General features: G+C 36.2%; 1 protein-coding gene across 1 annotated transcript; it reads left to right on the forward strand.

Annotated features, from left to right (window-relative positions):
- Positions 1–249: 249 nt before the first annotated feature.
- On the forward strand, positions 250–7,386 carry LOC145570483 (uncharacterized). The gene is made up of 6 exons (XM_081629590.1): positions 250–690; positions 5,238–5,309; positions 5,502–5,645; positions 5,801–5,861; positions 5,967–6,037; positions 6,156–7,386. The coding sequence occupies exons 1-5, from the start codon at positions 377–379 to the stop codon at positions 6,003–6,005; spliced, it is 630 nt and encodes a 209-aa protein (XP_081485716.1). The 5' UTR covers positions 250–376; the 3' UTR covers positions 6,006–6,037; positions 6,156–7,386.
- Positions 7,387–11,170: the final 3,784 nt, after the last annotated feature.

Consider the following 11,170-nt stretch of genomic DNA (forward strand, 5'->3'; position numbering starts at 1 on the left):
GGGACAGAAATAAATTGGTGGGGCATGGGGTGTAGGTATATTTACGTACTCTAGGTTAGTAATTATACGGGTTTGGACATGAGAATTTATATTAAGACTCGATCCGGGCTGATTTTTTTTATCAACTCTTTTTTTTTTTTTTTTTTTTTTTTTTTTTTGTGTGGATCATCTCTACTTTTTACTAACGAGTGTAAAATAATAGACGGACTAAATACTGGAGTACTAGTGTAAATTTATAAGCCGACCTCGGACCTCCCAAGAATTTCATACCCTGGTCTCTCTCTATCTTTTACGCCCTGTCTTCCTTGAATCCCTCTACACTAGTCGCTTTCTCTCTCTAGCTTCCCCCCCTCAATCTTCTTCCATCCCTAAACTTATGGCGACTGCTACTCAAACTAATTCCCCTTCGCAAAATTCAGACCTAGAAAACCCTAGCAAAACCCTAACCCTAACCACAACGAATCTCACCGATAAAACAACCAAGTCTTCCGATGAATCTGCCGCCGCCATTGATGCTGTTGTTAACAACAAGGATTCAGAGGAGTCGAAGGAAGGTACTGATTCCACCGCCGTTGTTTCTCCTACTGGAGGCTCTGCTAATGATATTGAGAAGAAGGTTCGCAGGGCTGAAAGATTCGGCGTTCCTGTTCAGTTGTCTGAGCAAGAGAAGCGCAGTTCTAGGGCTGAGAGGTTCTGTTCTTACTCTTCTATGCTTCTGATTTATGTTTTGTTCATGAAATTTCCGATTAATTGTTTATGCTTCTGCCATTTTTATGATTGATTGATTGGTGCATGACTTAGTGTAGAAAAGATTCAGCAAGCTATAATTTTTTTATTTTTTATTTTATTTTATTTTATTTTTTTTTATGATGGATTGATTGGTGCAAGTAATTATCCGGTGATATTTAGTACTCGTGTGTCGATCTTGATTTACATCTATGTATATATTCGTCTGTACTTCTGTACATTGATGCAAGGTTACATGCAGAAGGGGTTTGGTTGGGGGGATGCATTGAGTTCATTGATTGTTGGTAAAGTATATGTTCGTAATAATTACTGTACTACTCCTTTCTGTTTATATATATATTTTTAAAAAAGTATAAATTTATGGGATATTAATTGGCAGATTAAGGAAATGCAATGAAAGGAGTAAAATTGATAATAATACCTAGTTTATATTCAAAAAACAAATATATGACAATTGCAATACCAATTTTGTTTTTTGAATGTTGAAACGAAATATCAATTGATAATAACTATCAAATTGATATTGCAACTATCATAGATTTGCTTTTTGAATATTAAAGGCTTTTAGGAAGCATGAGTGGATAAAGGGTTATTTAGTTCTCTCTTGGATCCTATTTCACTTGTTTGAATTAGAGGAAATGGAGTGAAAGGAAAGGGAGCAAGCTCAAGGTTAGAGGAAGAAAGAGGAGGGAGAGTTTCCATCCTCTTTAGTAGACATCATCTCTACAAAATTGAAGTAATTTGGTGAGAAAATGGAGAGTTTCCACCCTCTTTAATAGACATCATCTCTAATAGACTAACGCACTTACTCTTTCTTACTCATTAAAAGTTTTTTTTGTTAAAAATCACAAACGGTGTCGAAAACGAAATACCGACCCCAAACGGAGTTTCCGCCATCATAGTGCTCAACCTCAGATGGGAGACTAATGATGCAAATAATATTGAGTTTAGAAAATGTCAGAGAGCAACTAAGTCTCTTCCCAGTTCGCTCTCTTCTATTTGCTATCCGAATAAAGTGTTAAAGATGAGTGTTATTTGCTTCCTATATCACCAAAGGTACAATAAACATAATATTGATTTACTACTATTTTTGGAAGATTATGTACTTTCCCTTTTCATCTTTTTATTATTCACATCAGTAGTCTTTTTGTTTTATGTTATGAATTGGTTCAGATACCTTTCTTCTTCTTCATCCTAGTACTACTCGAGAGTGATCTTCCATATTCATTCCAAATGTCAATGGAGGAATTTGGTTTATTAAAAGGGAAGGAACCCTCCATTTCCTTGCCTTCCAGTGCCCAATGCCTTATCTAAATAAGGGACACTTTTATTCCCTCCCTTCCTTTCCCTCCTAATATTCCTATCCAAACATAGTTTAAATCTTAATGTATATGCCCCCACAGCTCATTATTACTATTCTTATCTAATCTTATGGCAACCTATGTCAATATAATAAAGCATAATAAAACATAAGTGCCGTGTAATGCATAATTTTTTCACATGTAATAATCTTCTAATGAATTATCTATCTAATATATAAAGTGAAGAAAGATTTTGTGTGAAAAATTTCACTTTTTCAAATTGCCCCCTTTCACCTTTGTTTTATTTATTTATTTTTATTTTTGTAAACAATATAAATTTAAAAAAATAAAAAAAACTATCATCTTATTCTATTTATTAGGATAATACAATTATAGAAGTACTTATCAACCGTTTTTATACTTAATAAAAAATAATTAATGATTTCATCAACTATTTTTTCAAATAACAAGTTTTATTTTAATACTTTTTTTTAATCAACAATTTTAAATTTGCACTTACAATATTAATAGAGCTTCTAGGTTTCTTATGTTGTGCACACACATGCATCGCGTGTGTTTCTGAGCTTGTAATGTTAATTCAAATATAAGTGAAACAAAGTAAATTGATTTTAAAACCTATTCCAAAGACATTGAGGTGTAATTGATGCATTAGGTTTTATGAAAAAATGAAAGAAATTTAGAGCTATGGGGTTCTATTTAATATAAGACAAATTTTAGGTTAACACCCATTCGATATACAAATATATACCTCCACCCTGTTTAATGCACAATTTTTACTAATGTTATAATGAATTATAATGTTAATTCAAATAATAGTTTACCAGCAAAAAAATAAAATTTTTAAGTGAAACAAAGTAAATTGATTTAAAAACCTATACCAAAGACATTTATGTGTAACTGATGCTTTAGGTTTTATGAAAAATGTAAGAAATTTAATAAAATACAAACTTTAGGTTAACACCCATTCGATTTACAAATATATACCTCCATCCTTATTTTGTTGACACGCTTTGACCGACAAATGCATTTTTTATAGTTGAAAATATAAATGGTGGGAAATTTTGCACCAAATTTTGACAAATACTATGTACTATTATTATTTTTTTTTGGATGATGCATGCTATTATTGATATGAATTTGAAGAATAGAAAAATAAATTATATACAATTATATACTCGCTCCGTTTTTCTAAGTTTTATTTACTTGAAACAAAACACACAAAGGAAGTACATTACCAAAATGAATTTTCTTGGTTTAATTGAAATAAAATTTATTGTCAAAATAATTATGTTGGAGCAATTAAAAAGTACAATGATAATGATATAGGAATCTTTTTTTTGACAGGAAGATAATTTCATTAAACATAAGGCCTAACGGCACTTACAAAAATTTCTGACAAATTCAGAAGATATCTTCATAATTGAATACATCACAGATTTTAACAAATGTAGCCTTAAAAAAATCCCCTTCATCTGAAGCAATACGATTATGTGAGTTCGCTCTGTTTCGGCAATCGTTCTGTAGATGCAAAATTAATCTGATAAACATACGCTCGCAATCTTCGCAACTTTGACGGGAACCATGAAACCCTAAATCTTCAACACACCACTTAATACCCATGGAAATAAGTGAATTATTTATGAAACACTAGGTATTAATTAAAGAGACACAAACAAATAAAAACCAAAACAAACAAGACTCTAAAACAAAACCAAACCAATTAAAATCTTCGACGAAATAGACTACAATCGAACCGCCTAAGCCAAAACACCAGATCCGGAAACCAACCCCTAAAGCCCACAACAAAATGATCAAACCAAGGTTTCAACACTAAACAACCGGAGCTCGAAAAGCAGACCCGCACCAGAAGATCGCCGGAGGAAAAGAACGATCTGCGGCAAAGCAAGAGGACCAAACCAGTGAAACTCGAACGTCGGCTGTAGCCCAAAACGAGGAAGAGAAAGGGGTGGGTGACTCGCCGGCAAAGAAGGGTTATAACCCAAACCGCCGGCGAGCCCCCCTTCGGACCACCACCAAAAAACGCAAAGAGAGGAGAAAGAGAGAAAAGGATGTGAGAGAGAAGGAAGAGATGAGAGAAAGAGGCCCGATCTAGGGGCAAAGTCTTCACAAGAGAAGAAGAAACCCTCCCAAGGGATAAACCCTAGAGGGAACACTCTCTCTCTAAAAATTTAGAGAGAGAACCCTTAGGAATCTTGGATAATAATATTATATTAAATATATTATCTTATCTATGTTCATTTTTTTTTTAAAACACCGAATAGATATATATGAAAAAATACTTCCTCGTTTTAGTTGCATCACTTTCTTAGAACAGAAATTCTAAATTAGTTGCATCACTTTCCTAAAACGGAAATTTTAAATTAGTTGCATCGCTTTCCTTTAACTTGTAAATTCTCTCTATCTTCTCCTATCACATTAGCCCTATTTATTATTTCCCTCTACCTCTCTATAACCCAAAATTTGCCTAAGGGTCCGTCAAAGCTAATGCGATGCAACTATATAAAAACGGAGGAAGTATTTAATTATTCTATGTCAAAAATTACAATTGTCAAAATGGAATGAAAATATTTTGAGTTAATGAAGATTTGGCACGAAAAAGGAAAGGAAAAAAATGAAGGGAATATTTTTTACTAGAAAATGACGATTGTCACCCTTGGTTTCGCTTTTAGTATATACTCCCTCCGTCCCCTTATTGATAGTCCCTTATGGACAAATTTCACGGGAATTAATAAGCATAATAAGTAGTAGTAAAAGTACATTGAAAGGATAAATTTACATTGGGTATGCTAAAAGTAAAGAGAGAAAATAATAAAAGTACATGGAAAAACAAAATTTGCTTGGGAAAGTTAAATTTGCACCAACGTTGTTGCAAATTAGAGGAATTTTGGTAAAAAATTAATATTAATTGTTGTTGAGAAAAACAAATGGGATGAACATTTTGGGATTGAAATTTAACCAAAAGGGACTATCAATAAGGGACGGAGGGAGTAGTTACTGATTATTATTGATTTTTGTAAAAGTAAACAATGTTGTGTTACTTTTGAGAATTAGATACCTAGAATGGTTTGTTATTTGACCTTTTGCGGTATTGTAATTTTATTAAGTAGCTAAACTTCTAAATATAAATGTCTGATTTGCACCTAGCAGGTTTGGCGTGGGTGCTGGATCAGAAGCTTCCCAGACATCTGAGGACCTGAAGAGAAAGGCTAGAGCTGAGAGGTAAGGCACAAGTTCTCACGAGTTGCTTAGTTTAATCTTTTAGTATATATTTTTTTTCCCAGCGAGTCTGCCCCCATTTACATTTCCTATTCCAGTTTGGTGGTTCCAGTGTCTAATATCCTTAACACAATATCCATTATTACTTTGTATAGCTTCTCTATAACCTTACATGGTATGTGAAACTTGTTTCAGGTTTGGGCTTTCTCTGTCAGCTGATGAGGAAGCAAAAAAGTCAGCTGATGAGGAAGCAAAAAAGAAAGCTCGACTTGCCAGATTCGGTTCTGACACAAAGACAGACACTCTTGAAGAAGAGAAAAGGAAAGCACGGGCATTGAGGTCAGGTTCTTTGTCATTAATATTATACTGTTTTGATATTGTTATTATTCAAATGGCGATGACAGTGGTATGTCTCTGGATGATGTATGCTATTGGCAATCTCTCTTGCTAAGTATTAAATTTGTTTTTATCATGATATTGATATATGTACGCAGGTTTTCTCAACCTTCTTCAAATGCTGTGCAGCATGTCAATGGAAAGGAAGATGTTGGTTCGGTAATCATTGTGTTCTACTGGATGAATTTTATAATCCTATTCGTATATGTTCATAATATGTTTTGTTCTTAGTTTGCTCAATTTTACCCTTTTTCATTTTTACAGAATCCTGCAATCGCAGGCAATGCTGTTGAAGGAGTTTGACAATCTGGGGTAGTTTATTACTATAGTAACTAGTAAGACATCTATTTATATCTAAATTCACTTTTATCCATGCTGCACAGGTTTTTTTTTTTTTTTTTTTGTTTTTTGTTTTTCTAATTGAGATTTTCTTTATACCCTGGTTTTCTGCAGGTGTAGAGTAACCTTTTTCTCTTTGTTCTATGGCCTCCATACCTTTGACAATCACTTTTCAAGTTATGCTGTTGAAGTTTTGGGTCAGTGGAAGATTTTTCCTTTTTGTTAGACCTTAATACCCAGCAAGGCTAAGATTAGTTGAGAATTTCCTCCTGAATGGCTAGTTTACTAGAATTATTGGCAAAAATATATGAACTAAATCCTCTATATGTAAAATGCTGACTAAATGCAAGCTTAAGTAGGCTATTATCTTGGATGAGGAGAGATTGCAGACCTGTTATAACTCCCTAGCTTGATGGCACATTAACGTCAAGCTGCTAACATTGTCCTGGTAACATCCAAACAAGTTTTTATTGACAAGCTGCAATGTTGGTATTGTGTGAGTTTACTCTTTTGAAAAAATTGGTTTCCCCTTAATTTGTGACAGTTTTCAAAAAAGTAGCAGTACCTCATGGGATTAAGATTATGGGTGCAGCATTTGTTGTATGTGCAGGTTATGGGTTTTAGGTTGGGATGGGAAGATTTTGTTTGTCTGGATTGATAACTGCTTAAGATCCTGTGAATCTAGGAGAGATTATTGATAAGTAATGCTATGTGCCTATGTATGTGCTATTTATTAATGATTATTGATAAGTACCCAAAAAAAAAAAAAAAAAAAAAAGAGAGAGAGAGAGAGAGCTTTTTATTAATGATTTTCTTGAGAAAAAAAGAAGTTAAATCGATTTAATCACTTGGTCTTTCTTTATTTCTCCTCTATGTTTGGCGCTTTATTTACTTGTTGATAAGTTTTGAGATGCAATAGCCATTAGGGGTTAGCGTATGTCACTGAGCAGTTAGGGGTAGCTGACGAATTTAAATCTCTTTAGACGAAGTATCATGACTGGGTAAATGTGTGTCTAACATTGAGCTGCTGTTGGTCCTAATCCCTGAAGCCTGCAAAGTGCATAGTTATGATGTTCTTAAGGTTGCTTAGCGTGTCATGTCATTCAGGAGGTTTTCTAGAGTATATTAGGTCTTTGCTGCGTACTTCACTATTCGTTGCGGATGTGTTTGGATGGAAGCTAATGATATGTGGGCCTAGTTGTATGGAAGTTTGAGCTGCAGCTTCTGTAAAGGTGTTATGTGCATGAACATTCTATCTTGGAAAATTTGTCGATTGTTGAACATTTTGGAAAGGGGACCATGTAACAGCTGAGTATTGTAATTTTATAATATTTTTGTTTGAATATTATTTTCCATTACCACTTTTTTTTTGTACATAGAGGAGAATCAGGAGATTGTTAAAAATCATTGAACCTCCAGAATCAAATCAAAAGAAATAGGAAAAATTAACATAAATAATCCCAACTATTAACTACTTTCTCATTTTAATCCTAACAATACTTTAACTCAAGATAATTCTAACTATTAACTCACTCTTCTCACAGTAGTCTCCATGTTTTGCTACCCTATTAAAGAGGTTAAGAACATGATGTGTTGCTTTATGATTGATTTACTTATATTTTAAATAATAATAAAACCAAAAAAAAAAACAAGCTTCCTATTCTTGCCCTGCAAAATTGCCTCTAATAGTCTAATCCCATCAAAAACCCATCATTTCCTTGAAATAACAGCAAAACACCAACCCTCTCATCATAAAAAGAAATACGCCCTCTATTTTTTTAATACTTATTCTATTTCTCCATGCGCGAAATTTTAGGAGAAATTGGAGAAAATAATAAAATATGAAAGTAGTGGGTAGGTGGAAGAATAAAAAAATTGTAAAAAGCAAAAATAGTGGTAAAAATTAGAGGAGAGAGAATATGAAATTAATAGAATACTCCGTATGATTTATGATGGGTTCATTAAGTGAGAGAAATTAGTTAAATATTTTAAAAGCTTTCCAAATAAGGAAAATGGAGCAAATATTTAAAAACAAAAGGAGTATATTATAAAAAAAGTGGAGCTACAAAGTTGGACATAGCAACATCACGGTGGAGTTGCCATTGAAGATTTAACCGGAGAAAATGGGTCGGGCCCCTTTTTAATTTTCTTTTTGGTCAAATCAAGCTAGGAAATGACAAAAAATATATATTTTTGCTCCCAGTATCATAATTCAGGAATTATTAAATCATAATCTAATCCTTAAATTCGAATCAAAATTGCGGAAATATCCGAAATTCATGAATTGCACCATCACAACTTGAATGGTAGAACTAAATCTACAATTTGGAGTTCAAATTAAGCAGACTTGTGATTTTAGAGAAGCATAGGAGATACAGGGGGCTTAAGCTGCATATGAAATCACGTTGTAGACTTTGTTGTTTTCTATCTTCAATAAGTTACATGGAAATTTGGAATAGTATTGTTTTGTGCAATAAAGCAGATGATTCCCTTTGACTTTAGAAGTGAAAATCATTAAAAACGGATTGGTATGCTAGAGAAGGAATTGGGTTGGGCCGCCATTGGAGTGGTATGACTGTGTGCTAAGGTAATGTAAATGGTGGAGAGAGAAGGAAAGGGTGAAATGTAAAGAAAAGGAAGGAGATTAAAAATGTTAACCAATATTATAGGTAATTGGTAAGAGAGACTATTTTTAGAAGAGACACCCAATAGTTAGTGTTTAGGGTATAAATACCCCATAAACGTGGTCCAACCCCGTAGCGACACGTGGCCCAGTAAAAGGGCGACACGTGTCTCTATGGGAAGATGACGCGTGTCCAAGGCTCAAAAGAGCACTTGAAACCAGCACAAAGAGGCCTTATTGTATCATAGCCCAACTCCCGAGAAATATTCTTTAAAGCCGCAAAACGGCGCCCCCGTATTACGCGTGGCACCTCCTGATTGCGCAGCCAATCATGTCATGGAATTTTAGGTCACAAACCCTAAAGGGGCACAAACTCCCACCCCCTATAAATACCCCAATCATTTTGATGGGAGGGGTGGATTACGACATTAAAAAAAGAGAGCATAAAATAGCTCTAACTTCTCCCTACTTTCTCTCTCTATCTTTTCCGTTTTAGATCTCTAACTTGATCGTCGGAGGCGAATATTCCGGTAAAGGAATATTCGTTCATTTTGCAGGTGTCCGAGTCTCATTGCCTGAAGAGCTCGACCAGTATCCGAGGAGATCCAAAAAACACCCGAAACATTTGGCGCCGTCTGTGGGGATACTCTTCCGTTATGGCAATAGATGGTCAGACACCTAATACCGGCCCTCGTTCAGGCGAGGACGGTCATGTAGAGGATATAGTCCCTACAATTCATTCCAATGACCCTTTGACCGCCTCATTTCAAGACGTTCGGCCAGACTCACTATTTGGCCGGACATTCCGTGCAGCCCCAGCCAATTGATTGGCAGATGCGTTTGTTGACTATTGGAGATAAGCCGCCTCCGTTTTCGCAAGAAATTTTAAGCGCTCCTCAGTCGCCGAAGGTGAAGAGTGTACTTGTGGGCGCCTATGATGGTACGGGTAACCCCGAGGAACACATCACTTCGTACAGAAACCTGATGTACTTGCAAAGCGTAGATGACACTACCTGGTGCAAATGCTTCCCGGCCACTTTGAAGGGTGTGGCACAGGATTGGTTCAATAGTCTTCCGGCCGGGTGTATTAATTGCTTTACCACACTCAGTTTGTTGTTCGTGGGGAATTTCTCTTACAACATACCACCTCGAAAGACAAGTCTCAATTTGGCAACAATTGTGCAAGGGAAAAATGAGGGCCTACGTTCGTACGTCCAAAGATTTAACCAAGAAAAAGCCCAGATTCATAATCTGCCGGATGAAATGGCTTACTCTGAATTTCTCCGGGGATTTAGGCATAATGGTTTTAAGTTTGATTTGGTAAGGAAAAAGGTTCGAACATATGCAGGCGTTCTGCGGGAAGCTGAGGGCTACATTGAAGCAGCCGAATTTTGTTCGCTTACAAAAGCAGAGGCACCGGCCAAGGGGGCTAAGAAGAAACAATCTACTCAACAAGACTCGGCCGGTAAAAAGAAGGAAGAAAAAAAAAGGAAAGAAGTTTGGGTGGCCGACGGCCAACAACCAAAGTCAAAGAAAGTCAAGACGTACGAGCCCCGGTACGAGTTTAACAAGGATTGTTACTCTATCTTGATGGAAATCAAGGATAACTTCGAGTTTGAAAAGCCCCAGCCGTTAAGAGGCTCGGCCCAGTACAGGAACAAAAACAAGTACTTCCACTACCACAAAGATGTGGGGCATGACACAAACGATTGTATCAATCTGAAGAGATTGTTGGACAAGCTAGCCGAAAAGGGCATGCTGAACTCCTATGTGATGAAGTCCAAATTCACTTATACAAGGATAGACAATACGTCCGAGAGGAAAAAGAAAAATGATAAGGAAAATGATGGGAATAGTACCGATTCAGGCTTTGTGGCTGTAATATCGGGGGGATTTGCCTCAAGCGGCCCCACAATGAAGGGAATCAAGCAAAACGCTTGAAACTTAGGAAAGGTAGATTTGGCAGTCCGATTAGGGCAGAAAGGGGAAGGAAGGGATATGGTCGTCCAATTCTTAGTGGTGAAAGAATTAACTAGCTATAATGTCATACTCGGTCGTCCCACCCTAAATGCTGCTATGGTTGTGATCGTCCACCATTTGATGCTGTTGAAGTTTGAGCGATCGGACGGAAAAATTGGTTCGATTCAAGGAAGTCAGAAGATGGAAAAAGAATGTAATTAGCTAGCTGTTAAGCTAACGATTCGTGAACATGGAACATCGTCCAAGTCAAAGGGGAAGAACCCCCACTCCATGCATACCAGGTCGGCCAAAAGCGAAAGCAGGCCATGGCCGACCAGGCATAGCAATTAATGACCGTCGGCTGGCCTAAAGAGCTGAGACCCTAACCGGCCGGCGATCACCAAGATGTGGTGCTCGACCCCGATCAACCAGGTCGGACGATCAATGTAGGCACGATAGCTGTGGTTCTTCTTGGAGATGAGGTAGTTCAGCTGTTGAGAGAGTTTAAAGATGTGTTTGCATTCGAAGTTAGTGAAATTCCAAGTAT

This window comes from Chenopodium album, chromosome 12, assembly GCF_948465745.1.
Source record: "Chenopodium album chromosome 12, dcCheAlbu1.1, whole genome shotgun sequence".
In the NCBI taxonomy this organism is placed as follows: Eukaryota; Viridiplantae; Streptophyta; class Magnoliopsida; order Caryophyllales; family Amaranthaceae; genus Chenopodium; species Chenopodium album.